General features: G+C 55.8%; 9 protein-coding genes across 9 annotated transcripts; all 9 read left to right on the top strand.

Moving 5' to 3' along the window:
• Positions 1-395: 395 nt before the first annotated feature.
• On the top strand, positions 396-2318 carry ABCD3 (glycosomal transporter (GAT2), putative; the record flags this gene model as incomplete). The annotated part of the gene is made up of 1 exon (XM_010703983.1): positions 396-2318. One exon carries the CDS (start codon positions 396-398, stop codon positions 2316-2318), a length of 1923 nt encoding a protein of 640 aa, XP_010702285.1.
• A 2417-nt stretch (positions 2319-4735) lies between these two features.
• On the top strand, positions 4736-6694 carry LPMP_331950 (nucleolar GTP-binding protein, putative; the record flags this gene model as incomplete). The annotated part of the gene is made up of 1 exon (XM_010703984.1): positions 4736-6694. One exon carries the CDS (start codon positions 4736-4738, stop codon positions 6692-6694), a length of 1959 nt encoding a protein of 652 aa, XP_010702286.1.
• A 1962-nt stretch (positions 6695-8656) lies between these two features.
• LPMP_331960 (hypothetical protein) lies at positions 8657-9550 on the top strand (the record flags this gene model as incomplete). The annotated part of the gene is made up of 1 exon (XM_010703985.1): positions 8657-9550. One exon carries the CDS (start codon positions 8657-8659, stop codon positions 9548-9550), a length of 894 nt encoding a protein of 297 aa, XP_010702287.1.
• Positions 9551-11032: 1482 nt separating this feature from the next.
• LPMP_331970 (hypothetical protein) lies at positions 11033-12244 on the top strand (the record flags this gene model as incomplete). The annotated part of the gene is made up of 1 exon (XM_010703986.1): positions 11033-12244. The coding sequence occupies one exon, from the start codon at positions 11033-11035 to the stop codon at positions 12242-12244; it is 1212 nt and encodes a 403-aa protein (XP_010702288.1).
• A 638-nt stretch (positions 12245-12882) lies between these two features.
• Positions 12883-13266, top strand: LPMP_331980 (hypothetical protein; the record flags this gene model as incomplete). Its single annotated transcript, XM_010703987.1, has 1 exon — positions 12883-13266. One exon carries the CDS (start codon positions 12883-12885, stop codon positions 13264-13266), a length of 384 nt encoding a protein of 127 aa, XP_010702289.1.
• Positions 13267-14030: 764 nt separating this feature from the next.
• On the top strand, positions 14031-14645 carry LPMP_331990 (vesicular protein trafficking mediator, putative; the record flags this gene model as incomplete). Its single annotated transcript, XM_010703988.1, has 1 exon — positions 14031-14645. The coding sequence occupies one exon, from the start codon at positions 14031-14033 to the stop codon at positions 14643-14645; it is 615 nt and encodes a 204-aa protein (XP_010702290.1).
• A 2415-nt stretch (positions 14646-17060) lies between these two features.
• On the top strand, positions 17061-18815 carry LPMP_332000 (ribosome assembly protein rrb1, putative; the record flags this gene model as incomplete). Its single annotated transcript, XM_010703989.1, has 1 exon — positions 17061-18815. The coding sequence occupies one exon, from the start codon at positions 17061-17063 to the stop codon at positions 18813-18815; it is 1755 nt and encodes a 584-aa protein (XP_010702291.1).
• A 1034-nt stretch (positions 18816-19849) lies between these two features.
• On the top strand, positions 19850-20419 carry LPMP_332010 (phosphate transporter, putative; the record flags this gene model as incomplete). The annotated part of the gene is made up of 1 exon (XM_010703990.1): positions 19850-20419. The coding sequence occupies one exon, from the start codon at positions 19850-19852 to the stop codon at positions 20417-20419; it is 570 nt and encodes a 189-aa protein (XP_010702292.1).
• A 203-nt stretch (positions 20420-20622) lies between these two features.
• On the top strand, positions 20623-20904 carry LPMP_332020 (hypothetical protein; the record flags this gene model as incomplete). The annotated part of the gene is made up of 1 exon (XM_010703991.1): positions 20623-20904. The coding sequence occupies one exon, from the start codon at positions 20623-20625 to the stop codon at positions 20902-20904; it is 282 nt and encodes a 93-aa protein (XP_010702293.1).
• Between the last annotated feature and the right edge of the window lie 33 nt (positions 20905-20937).

The raw sequence follows: 20937 nt of genomic DNA on the forward strand, positions 1-20937 counted from the left end.
TGGGTTTCTTAATCTCACGTCCTCCGCTGCAGCTGCTGCATTACTAGCGCCTCCCAGTGCACAAAGGAGTTTGCGCGTCTCTGTGCGGGAGCGGGCTTCTACAAAGCAGCTATTGGAGAACGAGAGCAGCAAAGAAATCGATAGATCAGGAGAGCAAGGTGGAAGAGAGTGAGAAACTGTCTTGATTCTACTCCTAGAGCCTACATAACTCCGGAGACAGGCACCAACGGATTCACAGCGATCTTTTTCTTTTTCTTACGTCTCTAAGCGCTTTCCTGCCAGATCTCCCTGCTGCTGGCTTGCGAAGTGACGCCCTCTCACTCCCCCATTCGTGTCTTCCGTTTTCCTCTCATTTGCATCGCCGCCCGCTGACCACCCTTTTCCACCACGGCACCATGGCTGTTGTCTCAAAGCTGGCGTCGAGTCGCTTTCTCGGCTTTTACGCCCTCCAGCTGCTCTGCCTCACTGCAGCGGTCCGAATTCTCAACGCAGTGCTGTGCCGACGGCGCGCTGGAAGTGGCAGTACAAAGCATCGCTCTCACCGCTCCTCTCCGTCGTACGCCAGCGGCAGCGGCGATGAGGACGCAATCAGGATGAACCGCATCTTCTGGGAGCGCCTTGGTTCTCTTCTCCGAGTGTGCATCCCTCGTTTTGTATCCCTCGAATTCGGGAGTGTTCTCCTCATGTTGACCCTCTTCTACCTGCGCACCCGCCTGACTTTGCTGTTTGCGAGGGTTGTGGGGCGCAGTGGTCGGTTCCTCGTCGAGCACAACAAAAAGGCGTTTTGTTTTTGTGTGGCAGACATCGGTTTGCTCGCCATTCCGGGAACGATTCTCCAAATCGGACTAAAGTACGTGAAGATAATGACGCAGCAGCGGCTGCGCGACAACTTGCAGGCGGCCCTTCACAAAGAGTACCTCAAAGGCACCACTGTCTACATGATCTCCACGCAGAACGCCACCATCGACAACACCGATCATCGTCTCACGCAGGAGACAGAGCAGTTTTGCAGAAGCGTCGCTGGTGTGTTCCGCGCCTTATTCAAACCAATCCTGGATGTGGTGACGCTGTCTATAGAGCTCTCGAAACATGGGGGACCTTCACCCCCTGCTTTCTTAATCTCCTACTACCTCCTCATTGCAACGTGCATGTCGGTGCTGCTACCCAACTTTGCTCAGCTGGTGGCGACAAGCCAACAGAAGGAAGGAAACCTGCGCACGAAACACCACCAGCTCATTTCGCACGCGGAGGAGATCGCCTTCTACAACGGTGAGGAGATCGAGTGCGAGCACGTGGGGCGCCTCCTGCGGTCCCTCATCCGCCACGAGTACAAGATCAAGCGCACAAAGTGGCTGACTGGCTGCAGTGATAGCTTATTCATCAAGTACGGCGCTAGCATTGTTGGGTACCTTCTGTGCAGTCTTGTCGTCGTTGACCAATGCCATCTGATGAGCAAGGGCGAACTTACTCAACTGTACCTCCAGAGTGTGCAGTTGTACGTGCCTTTTTCCGAAGCGATTGGTCAGATACTGCTCATGCACAAACAACTAGGTGCGTTATGCGGCAGCGTGCACCGCATTGGCGAGCTGCGCGAGAGACTGGAGCGCATCAACGCGTTGAATGTACGTAGTGAGATGGCCAATGTTGTCTACTCGGATGATTTGGTACAATGGTCACACGTAGATATTGTTAGCCCGGCTGGCGTGAGTGTTCTGCGTGATTTTAACCTTACTGTTACCCCTGGAAGACACACACTAATCATGGGCAGCAACGGCTCCGGCAAGACGGCACTGATGCGTGTGCTTAGCGGGCTATGGCCGCTTGCCAAGGGCAGAGTGACTCTCCCAACGGCCCCTGAGTCGTTCATGTGTCTGCCGCAGCGTACATATCTTCCACCTGGCTCGCTGCGCGCGGTGCTTACGTACCCGTACGTAACAGAAGACACCTGCAACGGCAAGTCTGAGCAGGCCTTCGTGCCGGATGAGGTTATCGTGTCCGCGGCAACCTCATTCGGTCTCAGCACAATGATGGATCGCGAAGGCGGTTTGAATGCCTCCGAGAACTGGGAGGAAGTGCTGTCGGGTGGGGAGCGTCAACGTGTGGCCCTGGTGCGTGTCCTGTTGCACCGCCCGAAGTTTGCGTTCCTCGATGAGTGCACCAGCGCAATTTCCCAGGATGAAGAGCCATTTTTCTACAGCTTACTGCAGAAGGCGGGTGTGACGTTGATCTCGGTGTCGCATCGTGAGGCACTGCGCAAGCTACACCGCGTCGTCATCTCCCTGGACGGGGAAGGCGGCTACCAGGTCAGCGAAGAGTAAAGAGGGAGAGGGAGAGAGCAAAGACAGGTTGAACGGCTGTTCGCCTCTGTTGAGTTTATGTTGGTTGCCGCGGCAAGCATATTTCTTTGCAGCACAAGGTCAACACAGCAGCAGACTCGCGGGCCGCTGATGCTGAATGTCTACAACAATCAATGGAAAAAAAAGCGCATGTGCGTATGCATTTGGCTTGCGCACCTCTTGACTAAAATTTAGCTTAGTATCGGCGCCTTTTCACTTGCTTTGTCCCCCCCTCTCTCCCATTTTCCCCTTGGCACGCAGACACCAGTGTGCTTCCGCTCACATAATGCATACGCTCATGAGCTATTCTTTTCTTTCTGGGGGCCATGGGGAGAGAGCAACAAGCGAGAGAAAAAGCCAGAAAAGGTGCCGCCCGCTCTCTTCTCTACTGGTCTGCTCACGCAAATGGTAGGCGCATGCACCCACACAGAGAGAGAGGGAGAAAAGCTCACCTTGCCCACGAGCACGCGTCTTCCATCTTTTTTTTTCTTTGTTTTGCTTATTGAATTATTATATATAGATACATATATATCTATGCATATCTATATATAATAATTACTATTTGGTTGATATTTCTTCTCCCGCTCTCTGTCTGTGTACTTGTACCGGTGTCTGTGCGCTGTTTTCTCGTTTCGTTCTTGTGCCACACATATTCCACGCTTTCATTGCTTCCGCCACCATGTGCATACAAACATTAATGTCAGCTTTTCTTCTTGTCTCCTATCGAGGCACCCGCCTGTTAATGGATTGATCCTGAGAAGGGTAGTAGTCTTGGAGGGGTCTTGGTGGCGTTGCTCGTGCGTGGCTACGAGAAAGACGGAACGGCAAATAAAAGAGACCTTTCTGACGTGTGCAGCTGTACTGAGGCACTGTTCCACGCGCCGGCACTGTAGTCTTTTGCTCTTGCACATCCTTGAGGGGCGTACCTCGTGTGTGTGTGTGTGCGTTTGCTAGCTCGCATAGTTTCCTATCTCACTTCGGCCGTTTTTCTTATTGGACAGGGGCCCGAGGATGTGTTGGTGCTGCGTTTTAGCTGAGCTGTTGTCCTAAGCTCGGCTTCTCCCCCTACCTCTGCTTCTCTTGGAGCATCAATAGGCTCACCTTTTAACACTTGCCTGGAGCTGTAGCCCCTAGTCCAGTATGGGAGTAGTGGTTGTATCGGTTGTCTCGCGCGCGTATGTGTTTCCTTCCTTTCCCAGACTTTGTAGTGCGCATATGTGCATGGCAGCGGCGCGTCCACGTTGTCTACTCGGACCATTGTTTGGCCCGCTTGTTGTTGGTGAGGCATGTATCTACGTGTATGGCGGGGAGTGGGAGGGGGCTGCGAGTACGAGTGTGCAGAGGTCGGTGCAGGTGTATAAAGCGACGTCCACGCCTTCACAAGCCGTCTTTCTCCTCCTCCCTGCTGTCTCTGCGTTTAACGCATTACTAGCTCCCACGTACCTTTTCCCCTCTGCATGTGTGTTTGTGTGTGTTGTGTTTGCTGATTCTCACTCGCTCGTGCAGTTGCTTGTCTTTGAGTGTGCCGTGCACCGGGCCCATAGAAGTGCATGTCAGCTGCGTATGTTTCTAGAGAAAAAATGAGCAATCTCTGCTGCCCAGGTCTGTGTTCTTTTCCGCAAGTAGGGGATACGAGTGTGAGGCGGGAGTTGGGTGTGCGCACTAAAATATTTCTTTGGAATTAATACCGGCCTCATAAACGAATAAGAAGCATAGCTCATGATGTGAGTAGCCAAGCCACCAGTGCTTACGTACGGTGGGCACTGGTACCGCTGTGACGCATTGTTGCTCTCGGCCTTCATCAGCGTCACACGTGTGTGGCGGCAGTGCATGGAAGGCGCCGAGGACGCCTTTTGCCTTCGCTCCGACAAGAAGCCTTTAACACTCCACCCGATAGCTGAAAATATGATATCGTCAACCGTGGTGCCACAAGCTTGCTCTGCCTGCTGTGTTGCTCTGCATCGTCGTTCTGTCGATTTCTCTCTCCTTCTTATCACCACACCATTGGTGCTCTTCATCACACCTCTATAAAATTGTTTTTCCTACAACCATCTGTCACTGTCGCAAGTGTCTGTCAGGGAGGTCAACTCGGTGCAACGAGCACCTGTGTCGGCTGCATTTTTCTTTGTTCGCACTGCATCCTCTCCTCCGAGGACGGACACACGCCCTGTTCTTTTGCTTCTTCTCTGATAATCTCAAGTGTGGACAAGGCACGCTAACCGTTCCCACTGTCTTCTCTTTCACTTTTGTTTCTCTCTCTCTCTCTCTCTTTAGCACATCCCCAACTTCCACAGAGTTCTGCATATCCGGTACACCACCGCGACACACTCCCCTTCCCCTTTCCTCGAATAACTGGGTATTCCCCTTCCCCCTTCCTCCCATTTCTTTGCCAGACCATCATGACGTCCGTGTACAACTTCAAGACAATCGCCGTCGTCCCGGCGTACAAGGACTTTATGGACATTGTCCTGTCCAAGACGCAGCGCAAGACGCCGACGATAGTGCACAAGGGATACCACATCTCCCGCATTCGCCAGTTCTACATGCGCAAGGTCAAGTTCACGCAGAAGACCATCAATGAGAAACTTACCTTTATCCTTCAGGAGTTCCCACGCATGGATGACATCCACCCCTTCTATGGCGATCTCATGCACGTCTTGTACGACCGTGATCACTACAAAGTGGCGCTTGGTCAGGTTGGCGCTGTTCGCCACATGGTGGACAACATCGGTCGCGATTACGTACGTCTGCTCAAGTACGGTGACTCTCTCTACCGCTGCAAGCAGCTGAAGCGTGCGGCCCTTGGCCGCATGGCGACGGCGTGCAAGAAGCTCAACAGCGCGCTTGCCTACTTGGAGAAGGTACGTCAGCACATGTCTCGCCTGCCCTCCATCGACCCCAATGCGCGCACGCTTCTCGTGACGGGCTTCCCGAACGTAGGCAAGTCTAGCTTTATGAACAAGGTCACGCGCGCTGATGTGGAGGTGCAGCCGTACGCCTTCACGACCAAGTCGCTCTTTGTCGGTCACACAGACTACAAGTACACTACCTGGCAGGTGATCGACACCCCTGGCATCCTAGACCACTCTCTGGAGGAGCGTAACGTCATCGAGATGCAGGCGATCACCGCGCTGGCGCACCTTCGCGCCTGCATCCTCTTCTTCATGGACCTGAGCGGCCAGTGCGGCTACTCAATCGAGCAGCAGGTCTCCCTCTTCAACTCCATCGGCCCTCTGTTTACTGGGAAGCCCGTTGTCGTCGTCTTCAACAAGTGCGACGTGTGTACCATCGACGATGTCTCAACGGCGGAGCAGGAGCTCATCATGGACGCCATTCAGGAGGCCGGCGCAAAGTGGATTACGACTAGCACACTGACAGACATCGGTGTCGGCGATCTCAAGTCCGTCGCCTGCGACGTACTACTCGCCCACCGCTCGGAGCAGAAAGAGGGCTCTGGGCGCTACCAGGCGATTCAGAACCGCCTCTACTGCGCCACCCCTCAGCAGCGCGATGAGGTGGAGCGACCCACCTTTGTGCCGGCGTCGGTGCTGCAGGAGCGCGCCACAGGTGAGCCGCCGAGGCGGCGCCGCAAAACGGAACGTGACTACGAGTGGGAGAATGGCGGCCCGGGGCAGTACCAGAGAAACGAGCGCAAGACCTGGGATCTGGAGGACCCTGTATGGGTCGACGACATCATTCCCGACATCATGGACGGCCACAACATCTACGACAACATTGACCCTGACATCCATCAGCGCCTGCTGGAGCTGGAGGCGGAGGAGGAGGCACGGCTGGAGGATCTTGAGCTAGAGGCGTCCCGCAAGCACGAGCAGTACACCCTGGACAACGACACCCTTGAGGCGGTTAAGTTCATCAAGGATAGGGTAAAGGTACTGAAGATGGAGCGCGCAATGAAGAACCCTGCCATCCGGCGTACACACAGCCAGGCGATAGCGATCGACAAGTTCAACAAGCGCACCGGCAGTCAGGATGCCAGAGCGAAGTCCATCGCGGACGGCAGCGGTGAGGTGCCTACCCGCAAACGCGGCCGCTCCATGTCTGCCGCGCAGGAGGCGCTCATCCGCGACCGCTCCGGCTCTGCACACGTTAGCACCAAGACGACTCGTAGCATCAGTGCTGCCTCACCTAGTCGCGAGCGCAGCATGAGCGTCAACCGCGGCGACGGCTACCGTGATGTGAACGAGAAGCTGCGCGCTGTGAAGCTGAGCAAGGTGAAGACGCGTCCGCTGGCCCGCCAGGCACGGAAGGGGGAGGGTGACCACCACATCCCGAACCTGCGCCCTATGCATTTGTTCACGGGTAAAGTGAAGAGCAACGGCGCTCGTGACCGGCGTTAAGCAAGCGAGGTGCGGCTACTGAGAGCGGGTAGATAAGAGGGAGAGGAGGGAGGATGGCAAGGCGGTGAGGTAATCATCTTTGTGACGAGCATAATGGATGGTCGCACCATGAGTGCGGTAGTATATCTTTCCCTCGTACTTGCTGTGGCTTATTCCTCTCCCTACCTGGTCTTCTTCCCGCCACTAGTTTCTCTCTCCCTTGCTGGTTGCTGCTGGCCTGAAACGCGGGTCTCATTGTCTTCGCTCGCTTTTCTTCTTCAGTTTCTTTGCTGCTTGTACTGTTGTCTCCCTCTTTCATCCTCTCCTCTTCTCTTCTCTCTCACTACTTTCTTGCTTCCCTGCCCCAACTGTCTGTCTCGCAGTCGTTCGATCTCTGGCGCTCTCTCGGGCATTCGGTGTCCATATATGCGTGTTACGCTCATTCCTCTTCTCTTTGGTGCCTCTTTGCCCTTCTAGAGGCGAGAGGGGAGGAGGGGGGGGGGAGTGCATCTGGGAGAAGATCGAGCGAGACGGGAAGGGAGTAAAACGCAGGGGAATGAGAAGTGAAAGGGGGACGATACTCCACTTGGTTGGGTGGGGCGGGATAAACTGACGAGGCGCGCATTAGTGCATGCGAATGTCGCGCTGGTATGTTCTCTTTGTGTTCGTTCTCTTTCCCTTGCGATGATGATGACAGCTTTGTTGGCTGGTGCGATGAAAGGTGACAACCTCGCCGTAAGCGATGGGTTAAATGAGGGAGGAAATGGATGATTTGTCCGACACATTCGAATAACGCCGACATAACTTTCATTATCATTATTTTTTTTACTTTCTATGCTCTGCGTGCTTCTGTGCGTATGTGTTTGTGGACGTGTGGGCTTTCGTGTGCGCTGCGTTCACTCCCAAGGCAGAGGTGAGCCCAAATGACGGTAGCGACACTCAAACACTCGCAGACGCATACGCACTGACGCACCCACAGGTGGGGGAGGGGGACGCGGAGACGATGTGCGGCAGGGTGAGGCGCGGAGGTTGCCTTATTCGCTCCCCCTTTTGTCTCTCCTTTTCTTCTTTGGCGTTTTTTTTCTTCTCGTCCCCGTTAAGCCACGCAATGCGCACACTCCCAATGCGATTTTGTTTTTTTTCTTTTTGCGCCGGCGTGAGAGTACGGACAACGTAGTGGACGATGTGCAGGCACTTTAAACGAGGTACTAAAAGCGGCAACAAAACATAAGAGCGGAGCACGCACCCCTAAGCGGCTTGACCACTGTCTCTCCGCTAATGTACATACTCAGGACCTAAAGTGGATGATGATGTTGGTAAGGAGGAGGGGGGGGGAGGCGAAGAAGCTGTGCTTACACAGATGTGCGTACAGCAACTCCGGCCCCTCACCCCCCCCCGCTGATGCTGGTAGAGAGGCGCCTCCTGCCTGGGTAGGTGAAAGAGAAGAAACAAATGAGCCATGTGTGGCATATACGTGTGCGTCTCTATGTTCTTCTCTTTTCTGTGCTCTAACCCCAACTTCCGTCGTGTGTAGGAGTCGGACAGCTTACTGATGTCGCCCCTTCCCCTCTATCCATCTCTCCTCTTTTCCTCCAACGCCTCTTCCGTTCTCAAACTTACTGTTTCACTTGCACGTACAGGCGCATCTGCTGCTGTTATCTTCTGCTGTCTACGGCCTCAGCAACGCTGAGGAAGAGAAAGAAAAAAAGAAAGTACACACGTTAGAGCAAACAAATCGACGTAAGGAGGGCGCGACGTCGTGTTGAGGTCTCCTTACGTCGATTCCCATCACTGTTGTGCGCTTATCATTGCACATTCCGCGTACTCTCTGTTGCTGTTGCGGCAGCGAAGGTGAATTGCATGCGGGAAAATCGTTGTGTTGGAGAGGTGACGCTTTTGCATATCTTTTGTGGTGTGCTTCACTTGCCACCGCGTCAACCCCACTAAGGTCGTCGTCCCCCCTCCCCCCCTGCCTTCCCTCCCATGGGCACTAGCAGCATCATGTCGGAGACTCTCGATATGTGGGATGTCTACCGCCTCTTCTGCATCTCTGCCGCCGCCGGCGCCGACGAAGGTGAGCTGCAGGAGCGACTCGGGATTGTGGAGGACTATCTGACTGACTACGAAGCGCTGTGCCACGCGCTTGGCAGGGCCCTGTGCACCACGCACGTGCAGGAAATCGGCCTACTCGTCGCGGACGAGGCAGAGGGGCGTCGGTTTTTGTGGCATAATGTCGAATTTCTGCCGTGGACGCTTTTTGTCGAGTCCTCCTTTGCACAGGTGCAGGCGCTGGTGGCCGAGCAGGAGACAGCGATGCGCCACAGTCTTCTGGCCACGTATGCCGCATCCTTCACAGAGCTGCTCTTCCCTTACGAGGAGTTGCTGCGAATGCGGCTCACGTGGGAAGCACTCGACTCACTGGCACTGAAGGCGTGCATTGTCGGCCGATACGGTGTCCGCGAAGGCCAGCTGGCCCGCACGAGCATTCCAGGGTATATGACTGATTCAACCTTTTCGACCTCTGCAAGTGCAGCCACGGCTGCTGCGACGGTGCGTGACCTTCTCTCAGAAGAGCATCAGGAGCGTCAAGAGATGGTGGCAGCACGCAGGCAGCACATTGCAGGTTTCCTCCTTTTTTTGGCCTCTAATGAGAAGCACCGTAGTTTTACCTCTACCTCTGTGAGCGGCATGGGGCCCCTACTACAGCTGAAGGGAAACCGCGTATTGACAGCACGCCAGGTGCTAGACGGCAGTGCAACCCGCATTCAGTCCGCATATCGAGGGTACCGTGTGCGTTCCGTGCACACTGCGCCGCGACGACAGCGAGGAGCGCTGGCAGGGCTCTCGGTTGGCTTTCCTCTCCCTCTGTCTGTCTGAGGGGCATTCTCTCTCGAGTAGAGCGTCCATTCGAGTTTTGCATGCCGTTTTCAAGTCTGTGCTGGACGGCATTTGCCTCTCCTATAAGGGGGTGTGCATTTGCATGTGCCGATGATGTACAGGTAGGCGTCTTCCTTCATTGCTCTACTTCTTTCTCTCTCCCCCCAGTGTTTTCGCCTGATCAGAGAGAAGTTACCTCTCCGCCCCGCCCCGCATCCTTTCTCCCTCCCTGCCACTTCTACGCAGGAGCAGGCGCCGTGTGCGCCCTGATGGAGGAGGAAGATGAAAGAACGTGATGGACGCAAAGACAGGCCTCTTCTGCAGCGACATTTTTTCACAGAAGCGCACCTCTGGCGCATAGGATGTTGCAGAGGGGAGGGGAGAGAGTGAGTTGGTGAGTGTGGCATGCCTTTCCCTGCGCTTTGCTCTCCCCCACTCCTCCTCTTGAGGACTCGTGCATGCGGCCAGGGGTGCTGGGGCTGTGTGCACGCCGGTGTCTTGCGAACTTGCTCTGCTGCACAGGTATCATCAAGCTGTCACCCAATCTGTGCGAAAAACATTCGGTCAGCGGCTTCTCTCTTGGCCTTGCTTATGCAGAGTGTTTGCTGCCGCCCTTCCAACTCGCTTTGGATTTCACGCTTTCATTTCTTGTAGTCTTTTCTCCCTCCTCGTATTGCTCTCAAAGCGACGCCCCGCCTTTCTTTTCCACGCAACGGAAAGAGGGATATCAAGAAACGCAGCACACTGCACGAACACGCACACATCTTTTCATTCCAACTCACTTGTTTGAACACACTCTATCAAGCGCCGCTGATAATGACGACGCTCAAGGACGGTCGCTTCATGTTCATCCATGCGGATCGTCACAACTTACTCCTGGAGCAATCCGTGAAGGCGGCGGCTGTCTCTCCCTCATCGACCACGGCCACGACAGCGGCTGCTAAAGAAGGGGTTGCAGCGGCACTTTCACTTGCCTCTTCCACCTTTCAGCTTCTGTACGGCGGAGTTGTGCACGCCTTCGCGTTGAACGCCACACAGTCCCACATTGCGCTGGTGTGCCCAGCTGGCAGTGCGGCAGCCACATCCGCGGCAGCCGGCCATCTTCGCGGCGACGGTCCAAGCACGGTGCTGCGGCTCTTCTCCTTTTCATGTGGCGAAGTGGGTGAGCTGATTGACGAGCTTGTGACTGCCGAGGCGTGCGACGTGGTGTGGGTGGGAAGTCGGCATCTGGCGCTGGAAGTACGCCGATTCAGTAGAGGTGGCGATGGCGAGGTAGCCGTTCCTTCCCTATCCACTTCTCCTTTGTCGGCGCCTGTGGCGTCTACCATCTTGATTGAAGTCACCAAGGCCCCGGAGAAGCTGAGGTGGGTGCGGCAGGATGAGGCAGCGGCATCACCGGTGTCTGCCCCGGGGTCCGTTCTGTGTGACATCCATGTCGGTAAACAGAGCCTTCGCTTCTGGGACTTGCAGAAGGGAAAGGTGATGCAGGAGTGCGGCTTGCCGAACCGCCGCTGCCGCCACGGTAAGACCCGTATGGCGACTGCAACGTGCAGCGACGGTTCGTTTGTGTTCGTGGTGAATGATGACTGGACGGTGCACGGCTTTCACGTCGGCAAGCGCACTGTGCGAGAGCTGAAGCCGATGCTGTCTCAGTTTGAGTCGCAATCGGTTAACCTCGCCAACAACCGTGGCGGGTGCGCAAAGTTGAGCGAGGAGAACAACGATGGCCATGGGGTGACGGGGGCAGGAAAAGAGGCGGAGTCTTCAATGCCATGCCCGCCTTCAAAAATTTCAACACCCCCCCACAAACTCGCGTGTCCGCGCCTCTTTGCCCGTGCAATCAGCGACACCCAGGTGCTCCTCGCCCTCCAGGGCTCCTCTACTATTTTGCAGTGTGCCTGCGAGTCGAAAACTAGCCGCAGTGACGAATGGACTGTGGTCGCTAAGATGCGTTTGCCGCGGAGACTGCAGGCGACATGCGAAGTGGTCGGCCTCTCCACTCGAGGGTGTCTCGTCCGTCAGTTTGAGCTGACAGAGGGCAGTGTACAGACGTCGACAGCGGCCGCTCCTTCAGGCGCACAGACGGGGGCGTCTGTAAATGGCCAAAATACTGTCGCGTACTTTGTGGTGCCACTGGAAATGAAGGCGACCGGCAAGGCCTCGGTGGCGGTGGCTGTCACCTGTGGCAATGCAGGCACCACGGAAAGCAGTGCCGCGACGCCAAAGACGGACACTGTAGGCGAGGAGAGCGAGAGAACGTCGGTGGCACCGTCTGTGCCCTCAGAGACGTCGTGGGCGGAGGGAAAGCGGAAGCGCAAAAAGAAGTCCATCGCCGTCGCAGCGAACAGCGACGCACCGGCGTCCGCAACGTCTCCGGAGGCCCCATCCGCAAGCGCCAGTGACACAGGCAATGCGGAGTCCGGCAGTAGCGGCCGCTGCAACGCAGAACACCCCTTGCAGCGTGCTATTCTACGGCTGCTTGTGCATGCTGGCATCAGCGGCAAGGACCAGTTCACTGGTGCCTTTGCAAAAGACACTGCCAGCGATGGTGTTGACACTGCAGGAGCAGCGGCCGCTGCGCCTGCGGCATGCGGACATGAATGGCACTCTACTGATACGTTCGTGACCGCGGGAGGTGTGGTGATAGGCGTTGTGTTGGGCCTACTGGTAATGCGCCACTTCGCACTCCTGTAGCGCCCACTTAAACGGAAGAGATTGGGAAGTCTGCCAGCGACAAGGGGTTGTATGCCGTGAGGGGGCTGTGGAAAACGGCGAACCTGTGCGAGCGGTGTCTACGTGCAAACTACTTCAAGTGCGTGTCGGCTCTCTGATGTCTGCGCCCATGCACGTATGTGGGGGGATGCTGGTGTCTACTGGTGGTTTGCAATACCAAAAGGGTGAACCTACACAGAGGAGGGTTTATGCCTCTGGAGAGAGAAAAGGCACCTCCTTGGCAGAGCACCGGCCCAGAGGTGCATTTTCAAGCGCAAGCGGCAAAGTTGCCTCCCGGTGCACGGCGATTGCGTTTGTGTCGCGTCTTTGCACCGTTTCTCACTTTCTCGCGCCGAGGCACAAACATGTCAACGAGGCGTGCGCCTCATCGTACAAGTGGGGATGGCACTGCTGCACTTCCCCTCCACTGCAAACTCCTTCGCATATGGCCACCCCCCCGCTTCTTTGTTGTTGTGTTTCCACACTTCACTCCCCCCTCTTTTCCCCTTTCTCTCTGTTCGTTTTGTCTCCCGCTACTTCCCTTGCAAGCGGCAAAGGACCCTTGATCACTATCCACCGCTGAACTCACAGACGAGTCTGAAAGGATCTGAGAGGGAGATATGTCGAACAAAGAGTCCCTCAAGGCTGCGATGCGAGAGTCGCTGGAGGCGAACGGGACTATTAGCCACATCAAGGCTGAACTCCGCGCCGCCATCTTCGAGCGACTCTCTGATGTCACTACCAGTGGCGATGGCAGGAATGTGGTGAACCCACCTGTACCTCCAGAGAACATGGTGATCAATGAGCTCATCAAGGAATACCTCACCTTCAATGGTCTAGAGCACACGCTGGCCGTCTTTCAGCTCGAGGCTCGATCGCCGGACAGCCAAGTGCCGCGTCGCGTACTGGCGTCAGAACTGAACATGGCTGCCGCCCCGTCGTCTGTCCCGCTGCTGTACGCTATGCTTCACGAGGCGCGCCTTTCAAAAGATATGGGACCGTAACCTCCATGAGTGCCTCCCTAATGCAGGTTGTACGCCCGGTTCTTTGCCTCCCCCAGTTTGTGCGTGCGGCCTCTCCTTCAAATAGTGGAAGTGCGGGTGCTGTGGCTTCTGCTCTTCCACGCTTTTTTTTCCTTCGCGGCATCCGGTGTCACTCACGTTGTCTGCCGGCCCCGAGGGCGGTGCTAAGCAGACCCCATGTTAGCACCTGGGTGTGTCTGTGTAGACAACGAGACCTGCTCATGGGATCCGCTTCTTTTCTTCCTACCTCGCTCGCTGCTCGCGTGCTTGTTTTCCCTGCCTCTTTGTATGTCTCTCTCTCCTTGCACACCGCGTCTCTGCTCGACTACGTTTTCCCTACTAAACCGTGGTGTGTGTGTGTGTGTGGACGAGGTGGGAGGAGAGGGTACAGGGAATGAGAGGGGGAGGGGAGGAAGTCAGCTCATTGGCCGAAGAGCGCGGGATCATAAGCGATGCATGCACACCGGCCCACCCCCACTTGTGTTCCTGCGCGCATGCCTAGGCACCAGCTCGTATGCTTTGTACCGACCTCCTTTGTTTGCTTATCTCTTCTTTCTGGCCCCCCCGCTCACCTTTTTGTTGCCTCCCCTTTGCGCTGTGGTTTTGCCATCGATCGTTAACGCTGGCACCGTCCCTCGTTTCTGTCTTCTTCCTTCCCTTAGTCTAGTCAGTTTTCCTCCTCTCAACCCACCCCCTCTCACGTGGACCCCCCCTCTCTCCCCCCAGGAACAGCGGCACCATCGACAATGGGGAAGGACGACCAAATGTGCGACATTCTGTTCAACATAAAGTTTGCGTCCAAGCAGATGACAAAGAGCGCTGCCGCATCGGAAAAGTCGGCGGAAAAGGAGAGGCTGAATGTCAAGAAGGCGCTGGAGAAGGGCAACCCCGAGGCAGCCCGCATCTATGCCGAGAACGCGATTCGCAAGCGCAATGAGAGCCTGAATTATCTCCGCCTTGCCTCCCGCCTTGACGCTGCCTCGTCACGCATACAAACTGCCGTGCAGATGAAGATGGTGACCAAGGCGATGTCCACCACAGTGAAGGGCATGGACAAGGTCCTCAGCTCTATGGACCCCATGAGAATTGCAACGGTTATGGATGCCTTTGAGCAGCAAGTCGGAACGATGGACGTGAATCTGGGCACAATGGATGCTGCCTTCGAGAACTCCTCAGCCAGCACGGTGCCGGTGACTGAGGTTGACTCATTGATGGAGCAGGTGGCTGCGGCGAACAATATTGATCTTAGCGCAAAGCTTAGCAATAAACCGCTGGGCAACAGCATTGCAATGCCTGAGCGGAAGCAGGATGTGGACGAGGACGACATTTCGGAGCGTCTCAAAGCTCTACAGGCGCTGTAAGGCCTTATACAAAGTGAAGAGTCGAAGGGTAGGGGTGCACGCTCCTCTCGTCTCAGTGGATAAATTTGAATAGGCAAAGTGGGGACAGCGATGTCTCACGTGAGCCGACTTCTCTTTCTCCTTTCCTCCACCGTGACATCGCTGCCGCGCTCTCTCATCATATTGCACGCAGCTCTCGTGTGCTGTGTAATCCTCTCCCCCAGTTTTGCAGGACGGACGGCTGCCGACTCTGTCCACTTCCTTTGGATTCACTCGAAACCGATTCGTCTTGTGCTTGTTTCGGCTTATTCGCTGCGCTTACTTCCACCGCTGACATACAGAGGCAGCGCTGTACGGCTGCTGTGTGGGTTGTGCGTATTTGCCTGTACGCTGTGCGCCTACCAGGGCGCCGTGTAGCGACCGAGGGATCTGCGTGAGGGGCGAGAGGGCCAGACACCCCACACACCCACACGGGAGCTTCACCGAACAAAAGAGAACTCGAGGCAACCGATAGGATGACTGTTAGCGAAGGGGGGAGAGGAGGTAGCGACACAGTATCGGAAAGGGAAAGCGAAAGGAAGAGTCTGGCTGAGCTACCAACAGCGGTGTGAGGAGAACATGACGGTGAGCACTTGAGGAGGGAGCGAATTCTACGAGAGGGTGGTTAGTACGCTGTTTACAAGGACTTCTGGCGGTGCACTTATCCCGTTCTATCCCTCTGCTTCCTTTCCTCATCGTCCTCTTCTCTCTCCAGCTCATGTAAGAGGAGAGATGTGTGAGCGTCTCAGACATGCTCACGCATCTATCCACTAGTGAGAGTTGCTCTACGTCTTCCAGTGTGTGTGTGTTGGATGTTTTTTTCTCTCTTTTTCGTTTCTTGCGCGTGAGGCGGCCACTTCACTCTTTTCTATTCTTCTTTGTCCGTCCTTCCCTACCCCTTTTCTCTCGCCGCGTTTCGCAGCCCGTGCCCCCGCCTGCCTGCCAAGCCCGTCTGCTACGGCGTGGTTGGCGTGTATTTGTGGCCTTGTTACCTCCCATAACCCCCACCTTTTTTCCAGCCTTTTTTTTTTTGGGCGCCTTTTTCGCACATGCCGTGCTTATCCGCACCTACACAACGGAAAAGTACACGAGAAGAAGGGGCACACGCATGTCTACGTCGGTGAAGTCAATTTATATCAACGTTGTCTTGCCCCTTTTGGTGTTTCGGCCTGCGTTTGTGTAGCGGTGTTGGTGCGTGTACATATTTGCGAGCGACCAGTCCGCTGTGTCTCTTCCTCGCGCGCGCGCGTGTGTGTCTTCGGTGGTGCCGTTTGCCGGCGTTCTTCTCCGCCTCGCTTTTTTTTCTTCGCTGCTTTTCCCCTCCGAATCGCTGCGTGCCGTTATCAGCGATTCGGAGCGGACAACGAAAGAGAGAAGCCCACTTTTCTTTTCGAGTATGCCGCCCCAGGGCCAACGAGCCTCGCGGCCCAGGCCCATCACAAGGTAGGGAGCGAAGAGCTACACAAAAAGGCCACAGCGGGGCCGGGTCTCTGCTATCGTGGCACTCGAGAGTGCCTTGTAAGCTTCAATGTGAAGGATAAGAGCATCACGAACGAAAAAGAGCATGGTGCGCTGCTGTTGCTGACACGTGGATGGGTGGAGGAAGTAGTAGGAATGGGACGGTGTGTGTGTGTGTCTGTGAAGAGAGGCGAGGAGAGAAGAAGGACATTCGAGAGCTGCGTGCTGTGTTGTCGTGAGGGGTGCGGAAGGCGCAATTCATTCTTCTCTGTGTGCGCGGGTATCCGTTCTTCTCACGCCAGTCCTTCCAGAACCTGCCCTCTACCACTCTCGCGGTTAGGGTCTGCCCAGCCACATACTTGGCTCATCAACTTGCATTCGATTTTCCTTTGCCCTTCTCTTCTTCCTCCGATGTGATTGACCTTGCGCTGTTTTACCCTGGTCTTTTTCTTCATTATGCTCACCTTGTTGATGCCACTGCTACACACTCACGACGGATACGCCTCTCTTCTCTATCTGCATTTCCCCTTCAATCTCGATCACGCACGTGTGCACGCACAAAGGGTCTACTGCGCACTGGAGCCGGCCCAGGGATAGGCACACGCGTGCGGGGGTGTTTTTCTCTTCCTTCCGATTGTGCTTCTTGGCTTCTGTTCTATAGGCGCGAAGAGCAGAGGTGCCTAGCTCAAGTACACGGCGAAGCAACATCACCGTAGCGTTCCACTCCTTTTTCTCTCACGAAACAGTAGCGGCAGCCAAACGGACAGACAGACACAAGCACACATCCCCGCCTTCTCTCTTTGCTTCCATTCCGTGGTACGCTTGCTCTCCCTCTGCGGCGTTTTTTTTTTTTTCAAAGTTCAGCGCACGCCTGAAACCTACTCCGCATCTCTTCATTTCTTCGTCTTTTTATTTTGTTTTCTTAAAGACCTAGGCTCAATGAAACGCGGAGCGAAGCGGACGTCGCGAGACGGGGAGGATGCCCCTGGAGCGCGCATTCGCACCAAGGATGCGAAGGAGATGCTAAAGGAAGAGGAGGCGCTTCGGCAGCGTGAGCTCGAGGAGGCGAAGCGACAGGTGGAGCTCGAGGACGATGACGGCAGCTGGGAAGATGACGAGGGCGACGTTGAGGACTTCGAAGACGACGACAAAGAGGAAATCATCGAGGCGAGCGACGAGAACGACGATGAGTACGCCGAGTTCCAGAAGGAGTCCTCGGCACACATTACGAAGGGCCTCAAGTCTATCTCCTTCAAGGAGGCTGGCCAGGCAGATTCCGACGACGATGACGAGACCGGTGGTGCTGCAGCGGTGTCGGTGTGGCGCGGTGACATCGACGGTGCCACCGTCGGCGAAGCAGAGGGCTGTGAGTCAATGAAGCTAGAGTTCTCGAACAAGGCCTACGACGCCTTCTTCCAGCTGCGCACCGAGTATCCCTGCCTGTCCTTCGATGTCGTGAAGGACAACAAAGAGAACCACACCAAATACCCGCTTTCCACGGTGCTGGTGTGCGGCACGCAGGCGGATGAGCAGGCCCGCAATGAGCTGCTGGTGCTCTACGTAACGAACATGTGTCGTACCAAGTATGATGTAGCCAGTGACAACGATAGCGAGGAAGATTACATCGGTGAAGAGGACGATAGCGAGGAAGACGAGGACGACGCGGTCGACGAGGACGTGAACGATGGCGAACCAGTGGTACACCACCGCACCATCAAGCACTACGGCACCGCCAACCGCGTGCGCTGCTGCCCGCAGAACAACCCCGCGAGTGGCAGCCAGCTCGTGGCCGTGTGGTCCGACGCAGGCCACGTGCAGGTCTTCGATATTGGGTCGGAGGTGCGTGCTCTGACGGACTTCTCGAACTGGTCAAAGGAACAGGCACAGGTGTGGAAGCAGCAGTCGGATGGGGGGCAGGGCAAGAAGGCTCAGCCGCTGAAGTTCTGCACTCCGTCGACGTCGCACAAGACGGAGGGCTATGGACTCGACTGGAGCTCCGTGCAGACGAACGTCTTCGCATCGGGTGATTGCGCCGGCTCCCTGTTCGTGTGGCAGCCCACTGACGACGGCCGGTGGAAGAGCGTGGCGAGCAGCATCGCACCTGGCGCCATGTCGATTGAGGAGATTCAGTGGAGTCCGACGCAGACAGACGTGCTCATCACCACCCGTGCCGGCGGTGCAGTGGAGGTGTGGGATACGCGTGACATGCGGGCCTGCAAAATTTCTTTTCAGGCGGACTCCTCCGACATCAACGTGGCTGACTGGAACCGTGCCCGTCAAGCATCACACCTGCTTGTGACGGGTGCCGAGAGCGGCGCTGTTTCGGTGTGGGATCTGCGGCGCATTGCCACTCCGGAGCCGATCCAGCGCATCGCACTTCACAAGAAGGCCATCACATCCGTGGAGTTTGCGCCACACAACGAGAGTGTTCTGTCTGTTCTCAGCGATGATGGATGCTGCACTCTGTGGGACCTGTCACTCGAGCGCGATGTTAACGAGGAGCAGGAGGCGGTGGGCGAGTTGTTTAGCGGGAGGCTGAAGGAGTACCCCGATCAGCTAATGTTTCATCATCAGGGACTGGTACATCCGAAGGAAGCGCACTGGCACATGCAGGTTCCTGGCCTGGTGGTGACAACAGATTACGAGGGCCTTCACCTATTCCGTCCTATAAACTGGAAGTCGTTGATGCGCTGAGGAAAGTGGAGGGTGAGAGTGCAGCAGCTGAGAAAGAGGTGCTCTCGAGTTGTTTTCAAGCGCCACGAAGTGGGATGGGGACGGGGGGCGGCGGCTCTTTTCGATGTGTTTGGCTTCCCGCTAACCGCCATTCAGCTGCGGCTTCTTTGTCAGACTTCCTTCTCGTTACCCCCTTTCCTCGTCCTCTCTCTTTCTGCCACCCTCTTCTCTAACGGAAAAGATGTGAGATGTGATGCTGTATTTTTTTCTTCCCTCTCCCCCTCCTCACCCTTCGTGTGCAGTGGTGTGTGTCGCTGCGCTTTGTTGCGTCTTTGTCAAGTGCGCTCTTGCGCGCTCCAATGTGTGTCATCGTGGGTGCTGTGGCGTGCGAGCAGGAGACACCCGCCATCGAGGAAAACGAAAAGAGCTTGTTGATAGCAACGGAGTGGCGAGGCCAACAGCAGCGACGTCCATTAGCGCAACAAGCGCGCGCGAGAGAGAGAGATGTAACTGACAGGCTCGAATAATGCGTGACAACGCCGACGCGTTTTAACAAACTGAAAAAGAGAAGAAAAAACAAAGTGGTGGCCATTGTTTCAGGTGCTGGGTGGCGATGAAGCACGTCCATACGCTCATTCAAAATCTCAGGGCCTTCACTGCATGGCACAGTGTCTGCCACCATTCAAAAGAGCTCTGAGAAAAGCTTGCAGTGTGTGTGTGTGTGGGTCTACTGTAGCGGTGATTGTACACGCGTGCGAGTGTTGGGGCATTCTACTGCCTGATGCTCTGACCCCTCTCCCTCTCCCTCTCCCCCCCCTTACACACACACACCCATTCTCCTTCTGTGGCATACACGCACCTGTACGATTGTTTTCTTCGCTACACCACCAAGTGTCTCTGTGGCCAGAAACAGAAGCACAAGCAACACCTGAAAAGCGGGTAAGGCACTATCCAAGATTCCCGTCTGCTCCCCGCTTTCACACTCACCCCCTTCCCGAAGTGCCCCTCGCCTACCCGCACGCGCATTACGATCTTGCCAGCACATTAACTAAATCATGAACCTTTTTCTGCATCTCACGGTGCTGATCGTGAGCTGGAGTCTGGACAACACCGATCCGGATATCCAACATCGAATCTATTTCACCTTTGTGGTAGTGCACGTCGCGATTGTGTTCACGGCGATCTACATCTTCTTTTCGATTTGGCGCTGCGATGACGACACCCTAATCCGAGTCAAGGACCCCTACACCGACAAAGAGAGCATTCAGAAGCACTGGGAGTACGACCTCGGTAAGCTGCGTGACCTTACGGTGTCGTCGATCGGCTTACCTGCTGTGCTCAGCGCGTTCTTGGCCTTGACCTACGGCATCTTCTTCCCTCTGTTGCTGCAGAGCCTTAACAACCCCAAGGCGTTGTACCAGTCGGAGCTGTTCCGCCTGCACGTGAAGGGGGAGAAGGCGGAGTGCGACCTGCTTCGTCCGTGGAAGGAGTCAAACGTGATACCCGAATGGGCGAAGGCTCTCTGGAATAGGAGCGAGAAGAGCTCGGAGAAACTGCTTACCGGCAGCGGGGTGGGACCGCAGAGCCCTACAGGAGGCAGCAAGGCATCTCACAAGCGCAGGTAGGGCTGCTGCATCGCGGCTGTCCCTCCCATGAGAGGAGCGGAGGGTGTCTATCACTTGAAGGCAGGTTAGTCCAGGTGAAGTGCACTGCCACTGCTACCCTCCCCCCGTCCTCTTCGTCTGCTCTTCACTTGGGCCTATTCCCTCCTAACCCCCTCCGTGCTAGCGTATCTGTAGCGGTAAAAGAACAAAAAGAGAAGCGAAAAATGGAGCTAAACGAACCAACAGCATGTGACGCCACGCATACACTGACCATCTCCGTACAAGCAGCCGATAAATTCAGTTGGTGGTACCTTCGGAGAGAGAGGCGTCGATCGATGGAGGGCATTCTGGGAGGGGCACATTGCGCACTCCAGCAAAGCAGAGAGAAAGTGAGGTCGTGGGGCCACTCCTCCTCACACTTCTGTGTGGTATGTGCGCGATATGAGCTCGTATACGGAGCGTTGCAGACACACCAACTCATGTGGGACAGGAAACAGCAGCTGTGAAGACAGTGCAGACATGCTCGAGAAGGGTTTCTC

The sequence above is a fragment of the Leishmania panamensis genome (assembly GCF_000755165.1).
Source record: "Leishmania panamensis strain MHOM/PA/94/PSC-1 chromosome 33 sequence".
Taxonomy (NCBI): domain Eukaryota; phylum Euglenozoa; class Kinetoplastea; order Trypanosomatida; family Trypanosomatidae; genus Leishmania; species Leishmania panamensis.